Source organism: Balaenoptera musculus, chromosome 3 (genome assembly GCF_009873245.2).
Source record: "Balaenoptera musculus isolate JJ_BM4_2016_0621 chromosome 3, mBalMus1.pri.v3, whole genome shotgun sequence".
Lineage (NCBI taxonomy): Eukaryota > Metazoa > Chordata > Mammalia > Artiodactyla > Balaenopteridae > Balaenoptera > Balaenoptera musculus.
In genome coordinates this window covers 27,041,159-27,056,668 of record NC_045787.1, presented here as the reverse complement: position 1 = coordinate 27,056,668, position 15,510 = coordinate 27,041,159, and the positions used below count along the sequence as shown (strand labels likewise).

The 15,510-nt window shown below is 47.0% G+C and overlaps 1 protein-coding gene across 1 annotated transcript; it reads right to left on the bottom strand.

Moving 5' to 3' along the window:
- Positions 1–4,415: 4,415 nt before the first annotated feature.
- Positions 4,416–10,373, bottom strand: RXFP3 (relaxin family peptide receptor 3). Its single transcript, XM_036846075.1, is given in 4 exon segments — positions 4,416–4,979; positions 4,981–5,829; positions 6,150–6,385; positions 10,181–10,373. Coding segments are annotated over 4 exon segments (1,842 nt in total).
- Between the last annotated feature and the right edge of the window lie 5,137 nt (positions 10,374–15,510).

Sequence of the window (15,510 nt, the reverse complement as noted above, 5' to 3'; positions counted from 1 at the left end):
GGAGGGGAGGACAGAGCAGTGCCCTCTAATAATCAGAGCCAGGGCAGGGGTCCTGGCTGCCCGGGTCTGAGGGGAGTACCAAAGAGTACCAGCCAAAGGGCAGGGCCAGATCCACTGTCACCACGTGGCAGCCTCCCTCTCCTTCCCAGTTTCTCCAGTGGTCTCAGGCTGGGTCTGTATTCTCTTGCACTCACTCTCCTCTCGCTCCTTTGGGCTTCCAGGCTGCTGCAGTTCTCTTGGTTGCCTCCGTTTTGTTTTAAGAGCCTGATCTCTGCTCCTCTTGGGTCGTGGCTGGGGCAGTGCTAGCGTGTGGGGTGGTGCATCGGGGGCACCCCTGTGGATCTGGGCCTTTCTAGTTTGTGTGTGTGTGGGGGTGAGGGGAAGGAAGGCAGGGACTTACACCGAAGCGGTCACTCCTTCCTGCCTCCTGCAGAACACGCAGCTCGCTTATCTGGCCACAGGCTCTCTGGGCTCCCACAGTTTATCCCATTTTCTCCAGATTAATTTTTTCCAGACTGGGCTGAACTTTCTCCTCAGAACTGAGCGTGCTATTGCTTCACTTATCAACCTCTGCGCCCTGCTTTCCTCCTCTCCACAGCGGCACTTATTTTCTGCCCCCCAATCCGGTCCCCCTGCCTTCTACTGGTATATTCACTCCCAAATGAAGTTACCACATTCACATGCAAAAATATTCCATCTTTCCCAGTCTTCCTTCCTCCCTGTCCGCCTCACGTTATCCATCTGAGCACAGCAGGGTCATGACTGACTTAGAGGAGTGACCAGGGAGAACACCTGCCCCCAACCCCACAGTGTGGGGTGAAGAGGCGCCAGGGCTTCCGGGACCCCACGTGACACAGCACCCAGCATTATGAAAGAAACAGCACCCAGCCGCCTCTCCTGCTTCACCTACCTCTTCTTGACCTCTGCAAGCTGTGGAAATGGAATTATTTGCTGAGTTCAGTGTTTATTTCCTGATCATTTCTCCAAGGACTGCTCAGGTGATTAAAGATTTTGAAATGAACGACTGGGTGAGCCGGGAGGGTGACCTACAGCTGAGGGTCCTCTTACCTGGACCCCCAAGAAGTCAAGAGTAGTCATCTCTGACCAACCACAGGGCATCAGGGCCTGGTCTTTATTACACGGGAAGCTCTTTTCAGATGGAACACTGGATGGGTTATAGGATGAAGAAGGGAGCTAGAGCACACAGCCTTTGTCTCTCTCTCTCTCTCTCTCTCTCTCACACACACACACACACACACACACACACACAGTCACACTCAAATATTCAAATACTTTACTCCCTTAACTTCATTGAGGTTTGAATGAGTGAATAGAATCCAGTTTCAAAAGCCTTTAACCACCTTTGGGAACCTAAGTACTTGTTCTTAGTATACCAATGACATATCCTCTCTGAGACAAAAATGTCTCCTTCCCAGACAAATAAAGCAAGTATAGGGATATCTACATTCTTCACAGAAATCCTAGGAAATCCTGCAGGAGAAAGGGAAGCCACACTGCTTTGCTTCCCTCCCCCACCATGCACCTGGCATTCCAACCTCAAAGCCTTCCATCACTGCATTTCCTCAGCGTCAGACGCCCTCTCTATATGACCACTCCCTGTCTCAACTGCCAGATCTGCCCATCTAAATTGTACCTATATTCCTAGGTCCATCTCAAATACTGCTTTGGCCAGGAAGTCTCTGATCCCCCAGTAGAATCAAGCTTTCCATCCCTGTGTTCCTGTAGATAGCACTTTCTTTTAGCCCTTACTATGACATTCAACTCACTGTCCCATGACTCATTTGCCTTGTGTACATGGCGCTGTCCCCTTCTAAATGTCAGGAATGTGTTTGTGATCCCAGCACTCAGGATAGAGCTAGGCACACAACAAGCATTCAAAAAATAAATTGCTGATGTCAACTGGATTTGACTATTTCCTTGATGCTTTTGTCCTTGCGGCAGACAGAAATCTTGGTCTTTGCTCCCTCCAGCCGTGTTCTCAGGAGTCCTCAGGTTTGGATGGGGACAAGGTGACTTGTTTCATAGAGTTTTTTCATGAAGTCCTTACCCCCAGCCCCTTCTGTTTTTCTAGTGCCCATCATACCAGAAGCACACACTTCAACATATTTTCCCCAAAATCCTGGGCTACCCACACCTTATTTTATCGTCAAAATTGAAATGGCAAGTTGCTTTAATAAAGAGAATCTCTCCATAAATGTCTAAAAGCAGCGTTACACATAGATACACTACCATGCTACTATTTGTTCTTTGTGGGTGTTTACTTGTTCATTTATTTTGTATTTTGGAGACATGGAGGGCTTACAGTTCAATTTTTATTAGCCCATTGGTCCTCAATATCAATATCAGTAAGTTTTCTTTCTAAAGGGCAAAGAGAGACTAATTTGACTACTTTTAAACAAAAGCATTTTTCTGTTTTCTAAAAAAGGTAGCTTCTCAAGGCTACTCAGGATTGAGAATATCAGGCAGCTTTTGTTTTTGTGGCAAGGTCTGAGTGTTTGCACTGTGTGTGTTAACAGAAAGCAGGGCCAGGGACGCTGGGGCTGTGCAGTTCACATTCTGAGCCTTAAATCTCAGACGCTACTGGGAATTACCAACAAAATCACAAAACAATTGACAGTTCCAGAGGCTATTTAAGCAGACATGTTTGTATAATGATTATTTATGGTATTAAAATAAGCACATCAGTAGGTGCCTACATTATCTGTTTCTTGATCCCAAACTAGGTCGCCAAAGAGAACAACAGTAGCACCTCTGTCAAAACTGGCAGCTGGATGGGTAGATTGTTCGATCCCCGCTCTCTGAGCAGCCTCAAGAAAGGACTACTCTGCCGTGACCAGAACGGAATTGTTATGAGAAATGTGTCACCCTTCAGATGGTCCCATACACTGGGGGTTAAGGAAGAATTCATCGTGCATGTCAACGTGCTGGGCACTCCTTAGAATGAATGGAACTCGGTTAAGGTAGAGTCCTATGGGAATTCTGATTCCCTGCCTTCTCTCCTCGACGTTATGAACAATAAGAAACCCCACACCTGAAATCCTGGCAATCCCCTCAAAACAGACTCTCAGTACTCTTTTCCCTTTAGGACAGATTTTACTTGAGTCTCCCACCCCACAACTCCCCTTGAAAGATCAGACTCCAGCTTCCAGGAATTCGGGTTTCAGGAACCACATTTCTACAGCATCTCTTAATCTTCCATCTAAGCCAACGAAAAACGCGGCCGAACGATCCCCCTACTCGCTGGTCCAGAGCCTCAATCAAACCGGCATTCCGATTCCCAAAGAGTGAGGGGGGAGAGGCTGCAGAAGAGTCCCCAGTCCCAGTAACGTGTCTACTCAGACCTGTTCAAGTTGCTCCTGGGCACAGCTCACTTGCAGCGCGCAGCCCCGAACGCAAGGAGTGTCTCCAGGTACCCACACGGCTCTCAGGGGAACCCAGACGCCCAGCTTCCAGCGCACGGCGCAGTCGCTGCTGGGGGACCCAGAGAGCCCCCTTTCTCCTTTAGGGGTCGTAGCCTGAAGAGGTCTCTCTATTCAGCCCCTCGAACTACACTGCGTCCGCTCCCTCCCGCAGAGACTCCACTCCCCCGCGAAGGGGCTCTCACACGCACGCCGGAGGGTTTTGGTCTCGGCGACCTGTGAGCGCAGAGGCCGTGCAGGGTCTCAGTCGGGCTCCGCGTGTGTCCGCTGTCCCCATCCCAAGTGATAAACCATACGCCCCACGGGAGGGGGAGGTGGCTCTCTCGTGGTGCATTTCTCCTGAGGGCGGAACAAGATTGTCACTGCTTTCTTCCAACTCCGAAGAAGTTTCCTGGTCCCATACTCTAGGCTCTCCGCTCAGCCAAGCAGCAAATCAGACCTTCGCGCCCGGGCAGTCCCGGAGCCAAGGTGCAAAGGTTTTGTGAGTGGCTCACCCGAATGGATGCACCTTGAGGTCCCTTTCAAGAGCCGGGGCGGGGGTGGGGGGAGTCGCTGGAATAAGTGCGCTCAGTTGTCTGCGGACCATTTGGCTGAGGCCCTCTTCCTTGTCCCCGAACTGCTTTACATTCCCGATGCCTTTTCCCGCTTCTGGGCGCCCCACATTGCCCAGCGTTGACAGCATAAGGAGAGGAAGGGGTGTGCGTGGAGACAAGGGGGACGGAGGCTGGTGGCTTGGTCCTTTGAGGCTGGTCTCGGCCACTTTGCCACCTTCCTCTCTCCACCTGGGTTCGCAGCCTCCCCTCTCCGGACAAGGTCCCCCGGCCACTTCATAGGCTGCTCTTTTGTGCTTCTCTCTCTCCTCGTCCCTCCTACCTCTTGATCCGGGTGCCCCCAGCATCCCCTAATCCGCTCTACTCTTTTCCGCCGAGGGAAGGCCACTTGGCAGTTTCTGCGTACCCCGGGCCTCAGCCTGCGTCAGTAGGCGGAGCTGCTGGGCAGCAGGTCGTAGCGCCCCCCGCTGTAGACCACCACGCCGGGCGGATAGTAGAGCATGTTGGGCTCCGCGGCCTGGTGGAGAGGCGCCAGGGCCTGCCGGCCCTGGGCCTCGGGCTCCGGCTTGGTGGCGGCGGCAAAAGGGCGCATGCTAGCGAGAGAAGGCGACGCGAGGCGCCACAGTAGATTCTCGAGCGCTTTGCGGAACTCGCGGCGCACGAGGCAGTAGAGGATGGGGTTGAGACGGCTGTTGGAGTGCGCCAGGCACACGCTCCCCGGGAACGCGTATACCTGGCACAGGAGGTACTCTTGGCTGAAGGGCACCGCGTTGAGCTCGATGAGGATGCTCCAGGTGGCGAGTGCCTGATTAGGCAGCCAACACAGGACGAAGGATAGGACCACGATGGTCACTGATTTGGTGGCCTTGGAGCGTCTCCGGGAGCTGGCTCTGGCCAGGCCTCCCCTGGCTGCTGAGGCTCCTACTTCGGTCCCTGCCACGCGGCGGTCGCAGGTGAAGCGCACCAGCAGCGGATAGCACAGGCTGACTGATGCCCAGCGGCGGCACGGAGCCCAGCAGCACCTTCTGCACGTGGTGGAGGCCCAGCCGGAACTGCCTGTCGCGGCCCAGCAACTTGCCCGGGAAGCGCACCAGGCACAGCTCCTCGCCCATCACCTTGATCGTGGTGGAGAAGATAGCTTTGGGCAGCGCGGCCGAGGCCCAGATCAACACGCACAGTGCTTTGGCCGAGAAGCGGCAGCTGTCCCCCAGGCTCCGGCCGCAGCAGTCGCCCCGGCCGTGCCCTCGGGTCCGGTGGCTCTTAAGAGCCAAGGCCACCGACTGGTAGCGCGCCACGCTCATGGAGGTGAGAAAGAAGACGCTGGCGTACATGTTCACGGACGTCACTGTGGATACGAGCTTACACGTGGCCTTGCCAAAAGGCCGTCTGAAGTCGAGGGAGTTTTCCACAGCCCAGAAGGGCAGGGTGAGCACGAACTGAAAGTCCGTCAGCGCCAGGTTGGTGACGAAGAGGTTGATGGAGGGCTGGCGCCAGCCCTGCTTACTCTTCATCAGGTAGAGCACCAGCAGGTTGCCCGTCAGCCCCAACGCGCAAAGCACCCAGTACACCACGCTGATGAGGGTCCTCACCCGGGCCTCGGTGTCCGCGCTCTCTGCCCCGCCGCCGCCCGGGGGATGCCCTGGCGCCGCGCCGGCCGGCAACTCTAGCCCCAGCTCCCACGACAAGTCCTGGAGCTGCAGCGACGCGTTGCCGCTAGTGTTGGTCACCTGCGGAAGGTCCGGGATCAGACTGAAGAGTTCTGCGAGCTCGTCCCCGCCAGCCGCCTTATTCATGGGGGCTTTCGCGGCTGCAGCGGCCACCTGCCTGTGCAGGTGCCTCTAGGTCAGGTTTCGGGAGATAAGCCCTAAGGGAGTCCAGCTCTCCCGGGCTTCCGGCGTGCCTGGGGGCTTTCAAAGCAGCCGCGAAAGAGAGCGCCTAGGACCAGGGCGCCAGGCGCGTCCCCGGCGAGCGGAGCTTGGCCTTGGGCGCGGGAGTTGCGCTGAGCGTCTGTTCGGAAGGGGAATTCGAGAGCAGAGGAGCACAGCTCCTAAGGCGAGCGGTCGGCGTCTAAAGGTTCTCCAGCCAAGGTGGCAGTCTCCGGGTCCCTACTGTAAGAGTCAGACTTTGCCCCCTGCGTTTCCCGCTGTCACTTGGTCACTAGCGCATACCCGCCCTGCCGCTCAAGGCCGCTATTGGGGGCCCTCTCCTCTTTCAAATACCTTTGTCGCTTTCCTCCGCAGTTGGGCGGACGAGATTTCTGAACAGAGTTCTGTACCTCGCTCTGACTCTCTGGAGGACTTTCGATGCTGCCCTCGCTGCTTCGCGTCTCCGTCTCTCCGCTGTTGTCAGCTCCCAGGGAGTTGCCCGCAGCGTTCCCGCGAGTTGCATTCCCACCTGCCAAACCGAGGCCGCGGGCTCCCAAGGAGCCTGCGTAACCCCCGCGCCGGGAGAGGGGGCGCTTTCCGAGGTGCTGAACTTCGCCGCGCCCGCCGCGGGGGAGCGGGGAGAGGTGCGCGGCACGAAGAGCCCAGCGGCCAATTTCCCTTTTCCTCTTCAGTTTCAAAAGGAAATGGCCCTAACCCTTTATTTTCCTATGTTGCTGGAGAAAGTCGGCTTTGATTTGCGATCGCTTTTCCTTTCTTATTCTCAAACATAACTATTAGAATTTTTTCTTTCTCACTCCCAAATGCACAATCTTCTGCCCATTTTTCTTTTTAAAAGCAATGATAGTGGCCTCTTTTTTCATGCCCAGACCTTGAATCAGATGAGGGCTCTTCCTGAATACACAAACGCCAGCTCCACTTCCCCTTATGAATTAGCTGACCACTTTAATTGGTGTCTGTGACTGTCAGGATTTTCAAAGCGTCTTCACATAACAAAACTCTGGGTTCAGGTGTTGTCCTCTGCTTTGGTGTATTCTGAGAACTGAAGCGAAGCAGAGCATGTAATTGGTGCGCCGACTTCACAGACATTAGATGTTTAGCTCTCAGCCCAGAGCTCTTCAACAGATTGTTTACTCATATACAACCACACTCTACCTTGATGCAGTTGGAATAGAGGATTTCATAGGGCTGTTTTTTGGCCACCAGCCCCCTATTTCCACTACTATTACAATCAGAACTCTTAACCAGTGATTTTTTTTTTTTTTCAGACCAGTGGAAGTAAATTCTAAGGAATCTTTTAAGTTCCTTTGGGCAAGGGGAACCAACATAAACCATTTGAACTACTTCTTAAATTGCAGTTTATTTAAATGCCAGATCAACCGCTCTGGTGTAAAATGTACATTTCTTAGGATAAACTTAAGAAATTTGAAATGTTTTCCTCACTGTCCGGGGCTAAACTGAAACAAAAGTATCTTACGCGTAACTGTCCTCACTCTTGCAGAGCTCGTGACTTTACTTACAGAGATAAAGAGTTTGTGACTTTAAAGCAGAGGTAATAGAAAAAGCATAGTGAAAAAGAAACGCGGTACCCAAAACATATGAAGGGAAACGGAAACAATCTTGATTCCAAAGCGGGAACACAGCTCCGGAGAACACGCTTCACGATAGTCTCTGGTCTACTCCGTTTACCCGCTAGAGGGCGCAAAGGCTTTAATAAAAACAAAACCAAACCAAACCACTTCCTTTGAGAAGTTCTGATCTGGAGAAACTCAGCTCTGCGCGGGACCGATACACAGGTCGCTTCTGTGTACATCTCTTATCCCTGCTTTAGTAGCCTCATCTTCAAGTTTACTTTTCACTCAAATTTTTACTAACTCTTTCTCCATCATATTTTAATTTCTCCTTTTTTTAAAAAAAGTTTAAAAAATATTTCAAGGTTCTGTTGAAAAACAAGGAAGCTTAGGGCATACCCTGAAAGCGTTTTGCCTCGGTTTCCTAGTATGTACATGGGAGGAATTGTGGTTTTCAAATATTCTGAGGATAGGTGCTGAGCAGGTGACATCTGAGTCAGCTGGGGAGCTTGCTAAAATATAAGTTGCTGCTCTCCTCCCAGCCCCATGCGGCCACAGAGATTCTGATTCTCAGTGGAGTCAGAAAGGGGCTCAACAATCTACATTTTAAAAACATTCTTCCAGGTGATACTAATTTTCCCCCAAGTTTGGGAACATCTGGATTAATTTTTATTCCTTTTCTGTCTCTCCATGTGAAAAACTTCAAGTCCCAAAGAAATATTAATGTCCACTGGTGGTTGATCACATACTAGGATTGGAAGCAAAGGAAGAGAAGGAGGTCTCAACAAGTTTCCTTAAAATCACATTTAGGCCCAATAGTGGTATTTTCTTCACTGTAGGACAGAGGGGACCATGTGCTCCTGAGGTCTGCCAGGCCTTGAGTACTCAGCAGCAGGACTCAGACTGAGCCCCTAGGAGAGGCTCTTCCCAAGTGTGACTCCCAGAGAATGCTGCCAGAGTGCTTCCGAGCCTAGAAGGCTCTTCATTTCCAAATCTGTTCTCTGAAAATGAAGCACACGTTGTGAGCAGGAATTTATAGTATCAATTAAGTCTGTGTCACGGAAGAAAAAGTCCCTTTTCAAATAAGTTCTTTTTCAGTATGACCTTAAGATATTTTAGACCATTTTTCTTAAAGGCAAGGGTCATGTTTTTCTCAACCAGCATCTAAAATATTCAAAGAGAGAGGCATATCAGTCATGGTCAAATATCATTTAGGTATACTGTTAAAATATTACCAAAATCTTACCATATACATTCCCAACGTAAAATTTGGAAAATTGACAATGTTGTCAAATTGTATGTTGATCCATAAGGATCAACCTTATGGAAAAATTAAAAGAGGGGCTTTTTTAGTTGGTTTTAAACCAGCTGTTACCCCTCCCCCTGCCCCATTAATCTAATTGTTTGTCAAGTTTTGTTACTGAGGATCCACACGTGCCAGTCTGTTTTCCCAAGTTAGTACCTTTGCTAACAATGTTCTTTTGCGAGTTCTTCCTCTATTCTCATCTCTCTCTTCCCCCACTTCAACATATTTCTATGTTACTTACACTGTTTAATATTACTGGCAAAAGGTTACTGTCTGGGGGGAAGCTTTCTGAATTCTCTGAGGAATAGGTATCGATCTTTTCCCCTCTCAATTATCATAGAACCCTCTATCAGCGCATCTCTTAAGGCATGCCTCCCCATCAAGAAGTGCTGCGGCTTTTTCTGAATATTTCGCATCTTGTTTAAGAGTGTCAGCCTGGCAGGGCAGAGCGTGTATCATCATCATCGTTGTTTGCCCTTAGTGCTGAGCTCAGACTTTTCACATGTATGGGCACAGGACACACTTATTGATTGGACTCTGCATTCAGATGCAATCTTCCTACTAAGGCAATTCCTTAAAAGGTAAATTACAAGTTTCCCCTAACTATCTACTCCTATAGAATATCCAAGTCTAACTCAAGGGAATTGATTTATTTAAAAAACCTTTCATTTTTATCTAAGCTAGACCTCCATCTATAAAGCCACCTGCACATTAAAACCACTTAAAAATATTGATGCCCAGTGCCGACCTTACACCAATAAAATGGGAATCATTTGTTAAGAGTAAGATATGTAGTTCCGTAGGGCTTATTATAAAAAATTGCAGCTCCCCTACAGCTGGACCCTCCATATTTCTTTTGCCCAGAGGCACATTCAAATCTTTTAACTGATTCTTTTGCTATATACTGCATAACTCTGGTTGAAATACTTATGTTGGTATTTTATTTTCTCATTGTAGGCATTAATATTTTACTCCCTACCATGGAAGGTGAAAGTTTAACTTTTTTCTCACCGATCCTTTCCTTCCACTTCTCCCAACATCCTGACACCCCCTAGTTTAGTTATATTGTACTTTTGAAAGATCCGACCCCAGCATTTTCACTGTAATGACTATGTGAACATTAACAATTGAGCCATATATAGTATATGATTGTTATTCTTTTCTTTCACAACTTTTTGTCTCCATTGGAATTAATAATTATCTTTGTTACTAAGGTAGGAAAGACCAAGTAGAAGCTACTAGAACTGCTTCTACCTACCAAAATAGTAAACCAAAACCATACCACCTACCTGAAGGAATCTTGGAGAAATAAGTGTTATCATCAAGGATTTCAGAGACGCAGAGGTGGAAGTGAAGCAGCAGCTATTTCCACTTAGGACAACAGGCACTGCTGTGTCTTGCCCACATTTTCAGTGATCTGCTGGCTCACCTCTTTGGCATTGGGCAGCAGCTGGGGTCACAGCTCCTGCAATGGCCACCAGATCTCTTCCTTCAACTTTTTTGAGCCATCGGCCGAACACATATGCAGCTCCATGCCAAAAGGTGTCATCTTCTCCTGCAGGCCTCTCAATGGCGATATCGGAGGCAGAGAGAGACAGACGTGGACTCAAGTTTGTTTTCATGGGTTCCAGAAGAAGAATATTTGTTTTAACAAGGAAGACAGCAGGGTAATATGTCTGGAGGTGGTTGAAAGTCCTCTTACTCCAACTCCAAAGACTAGTTGGCCAACAGATTTAGGTAGGTTGTTCCAGCAGGCGAAGAGCAAAGAACCAAAGTTGACCCCGTGTGGGAGACCATGCTGGAAGGAATGGCACGTGATGAGACCAGGACGAGCAAGTGTCAGATCACACAGAGCCTAGGAGACCATGACTGAGAGTTTGGATTTCATTCGAAACTCAAGAGCAAGCTACTGGAGGGATTTAAATAGGCTTAGAGATGCTGTTGGTGCCCTGCCCATCTCCCCTCCTCACATGCCATTTCCCTAGTTGCCAACTTGACCTTCAAATACCAGCTCCTGTGACTCTTTCCCAGTGGCCTTTCTCTGAAGCTGCTTTGCTTGTTTGTGGGGCTGCCTATAGGTGGTGGGGACTTAATCTCCCACTCTCACCTCTCAGAGGAGCCTACAACAAATGACTGATGGAGGTTGGTGTATAAATACCCCAGCTTCCTTGTCCCTTTGTCAGAGTAACTCTGATTATGCGTTTTAACTTATTCCCCAGAGTTTAGAGATAAGCTTTAGCTGGCAGAGTGGCAACTTGTTTGACAATACATGCTTATTGGGTTTCTCCCCTTCCCTATCACACTTAACTTTCAGTGTTTTCAAGGGTCTCCTTCCAAATAAACTACTTTCACTAGAACTTTTGGTTCTGGATCTGATTTGGGGGGAGTCCAAATCAGGACAGCAGGGGAATTATGCAATCCAGTTCACACATTATAAAGACCATACTGATTGGTAAAACAGTTATAAGGCATGAAGGGTGCAAACTGGGAGCCTGGAAAAAGACTACTGCAACAGTCTAGGTGGGAGATGGTGGCAGCTTGCCTTAGTCGATTCAGGCTGCTATAACAAAAACACCAGAGACCAGGTAAAGTAAACAACAAACACTTATTTCTTATAGTTCCAGATTCTGGGAAGTCCAAGATGAAGGCATTGGCAGATTTGGTGTCTGGTGAAGGCCTAGTTCATAGAAGGTCATCTTCTATTCTTCTATGCTGGGTCCTCCATTGCAGAAGGGGCAAGAGAATTTTCTGGGGACTCTTTTATAAGGGCACTAATCCCATTCATGAAGGCTCTACCCTCATGACCCAATCACCTCTCAGAGGTCCCACCTTCTAATACCACTACACTGAGGGTTAGGATTTCAACCCATGAATTTTGGTGGGACATAAACATTCAGTCCAGCTTAAGGGTGGTGACTGTGGAGGTGGAGAGAAGTCCTGACTTGAATTTTTATCTGGAGAGTAGAATCACCAGGATGTGGTAATGATGATGGGTTGGAAGGGGTTAGAGGTGAGAGGAAAAGTAGTTTCCAATATGACCTCATCCTAGGTGGTTAACAGACATTTAGTGTGATGGAAAGACTGGAAAATGAAAGACTTTGGTAGAAGATCAAGAGATTTCTTATGGACATATTGCCTTTTTGACCTCCAGTTGGAGAAGTCAAACAAGCAGTTGAAAACATGGGTATGTGGAGCTTGCAAATTAGGACTGGACTGGTATTTAAAGCTATAAGAACAGATGAAATCATTCAAGGAGAGAGAGCAGAGAAAAGAAGACCTGAGCCAACATGGGTGGTACAGGAAAGTCAGTTTCTTAAGATGAAGTTTCTATGACTTTTTTTGGAGGAAGTTTTATTATGAAGGAACATTTTAATTTTATTATCTATTTTAAAAATTAGTTCTCTTGGAGAAAACTGGAACTATCTCCACCAAGCTGAATGTGGATAATAGAGACAAATAGAAAATATTAAAAAGAAAAGTTGAGCATATGTTTACTAGGACTTAGACCTTGAAGAATGTGATAAATATTTTCACTAAATACAGAAAATAGTGATATACTATTACCTGGGGTCCTTCACAGATAAAGAGAGGCCTGGGACTCCTCCAATATTTTCCTAAGGCTCCTAATATAGATAAATACAGATATAGATATAGTTTACATAATGATAGGTACTATAACGAAAACATGACAAAAACAAATTACAAAATAATATTGTTATAATTTACATATTTACTATTTAAAAATTTGGTATTTTAATGTAAGTAAAGACTGAGAAGATGAAAAAGCCTAAGTTTGATGCCATTTGCGAGCGCAAGATCCAGGTCTCCCCCCTACTCCCTACACTCTTCCATTCCCTCTGATGCCAACCACTGTGATAACTTTGGACCCAAAGAGGGAAGAACTCATCTTGAAGTGGAAATGATGTTTCTTTTCTTCCCTGATGTCCTCTTTGTCAATAAACAAGCTCTGAACCATAGGCTGTAGAAGAGGAGGCATCATCTACACTTGGGCTGAGGCAATTGTAGGGCTGGACTTTAGGCTGGGTGGATGTCTGGGTGGGCTGGACTTCCCTGTGGAAGGAGTTGGGCTAAGATACTCAGATTATGAGCCTCAAAAGAGTAGCCAAGGCTAGTAGCAGGATAAGCAGTCCTCTGTGAAACTCCTTCTCCAAGTGTTGAGAGAAGAGTTGTTAAAAACCATCACCTGGATTTAAGTGGGAATGAAAGGAGAGATTTGAATTCATGCCTACAGTGGATTGGTGCTGGGAGAGAAAAATAGCCTGGAAAAGAGTTATAGGACTGTACATTGTGACCTGATTTTCCAAGGTCACGGATGATTCATTTGAAGTTCACATTGTTGGCAGAAGGGGCTAAACAACCACCAGGTGGATTTGTGGAATATTCAAGCATTCTTCCTGGATTCTTGTGGTTTCTTTGCAAGTGGAATACAAGGTAGGGATGGATTTTTCACAGTCCTTGGGATAGGGCTTAGAAAATGAGCACTGGAGATATAAATAAAAAGTATGACCTCATTTTTTGGTTTCAAGATGTAATAATGAGGAAATATGTCTGGTAAAGATGTAGTAACATTCATTATGTCTAAGAGAGTCATTCTGCTGTGTTTTTAAACAAGTATAAAGACATGTTTCAGTACATAAGCACAGAGATAATATACTGATGTGAAAAGTTGAGTAAATATGTAAAGTTATAATCCAAATAATGTAACCTATAATTAACGGGTAAATAAAGTCTAGGATGTGAGTTTGGGGTAGTTTGTTCTGGGAAGATTGCTGCTGGGCAGAAGAACTTGAGCTGGATCTGGATAAGAGAACAGGAAATTATTCCCAGAGTCAGATTAGAGAGAAGATATATAATCAGAACTTCTAGATTCTGGGATTCTACAAAGCAAAGTGTGCTTTCAGATAAGAGAGAGGAGAAAAGGATCCATCCTCTCAAGATCCCTTTGGAGTATGTACAGGCACCGCTCACTCTGCATTACTTCTTCTTAATCTGCAAGTATCACATCTCTTGCTCTACCGTAATTACAAATTGAGTTCTTACTATGTGCAATGCAATGTATTAGGTGTTTGGACAATTAACAACAAAAACATCAATGACACAGTATGAGTAATAATTAAAGTGATGATAACAATCACATGTCACATTTATTTGGACGCTGTATTATTTTCCTAGGGTTTCTGTAACAAATTACCACAAACCAGGTGGCTTAAAACAACAGAAATGTATTATCTCACAGTTCTGGAGGCTAGAAGTCAGAAGTCAAGGTGTTGGCAAAGTTGGTTCCTTCTGGAGGCTCCGAGAAAGAAACCATCCCATGCCTCTCTCCTAGCTTCTGAGGGGGTCGAAGGTAATTTCTTGGCTTGTAATTGCATCACTCTCATCTCTGTCTCTGTCTTCAGATGGCATTCTCCTCTCCGTGTCTATCTTTGTGTCTCTATTTTATCTCCTTATAAGGGCACTAGTCATTGAATTAGGGTCCACTCTAATCCGGGATGACCTTATTCTAACTACTTTCATCTGCAAAGACCGTATGTCCAAACAAGATCACATTCACAGGAATCAGGGGCTAGGATTTGAACATATCTTTTTTGGGGACACAATTCTACCCACTACAGATAACAACCGTGTGCACTGTGCCAAAGGTTCTGCATTATCTCACCCAACGCTCACAATGGGTGAGGTTGATACTATTGTTATCCCAAATCTGATTTCCAGACTTTTATCCCCAGAACTCCAGAGTTGTAAATTCAACTGCTGCTTGACATTTCTACATGGTTTCTGATTTTCCTTCAGTTTTCTCAGTCTCAGTAAATGGCATTACGATTCACTTAACTGTTCAAGCTTAAAATCCAAGAGTAATTCTTTATTTCTCATTTTCCCATAAACCCAGTCTAACCCAATCTAGTAGGTCCTGTTACCCTGTTCTCAAGAACAGAAACAAAACCCCCGAAGACCAAAAAATTCCTGAATTGATCTACTTCTTCCCATTTATTCACTTCTCTCTGCATGAGTTATCTCTTCTGAGATAATGATTTATGCTGAAACTTTATGGCTTAAAAAAACAAACATTATTCCACAGTTTGTGTAGGTCAGGAATCCAGGTGCAGCATAGTGTCATTGGCTCAAGGTCTCTCCTGAGGTTGCAGTTAAGGTATCAGTTGCGGCTGTGGTTTTATCTGAAGGCATGAGTGCTAGGGAGAGGGATTTGCCTTTAAGCTCACTCACATGCTTGCTGGCAGATCTTCAACTTTCACCATGTGCGATTCTCCACAGGGCTGCTTCACCTTACTGCAGCTGATTTCCACCAGGGCAAGTGATGAGGGAGGGTAGAGAGGGAGAGAGAGGAAGAGAGAGAGAACTCAGCACGAAAGCTGGAGTCTTTTTAGAACGTAACATCAGAAGAGACATGCCCACCACTTCTGCTATATTCTATTCTTTAGAGGCAAGTCAGTAAATCAAGTTCACACTCAAGGAGACGGGAGTTATACAAGAGTATGATTACTAGGAAGCAGGGGTCGTTGAGACTATCTTAAAGACTGATTACTACAACAGGGCAGGTGCTCACAATATCCAGCAGAAAACAAGAGTTGAAGGGCTACTCAGCTGAGCAGATATTTCAACAGCCACAAGGTGCTGGGGCAACAGAGATTGAAGTTCAAGCCTAATAAACTGGAGGAGAATAGGTAAATAGTCCAGGCTTTCAGTTAAAACCCCAGAAGAGGCACATCTTAATGGTAA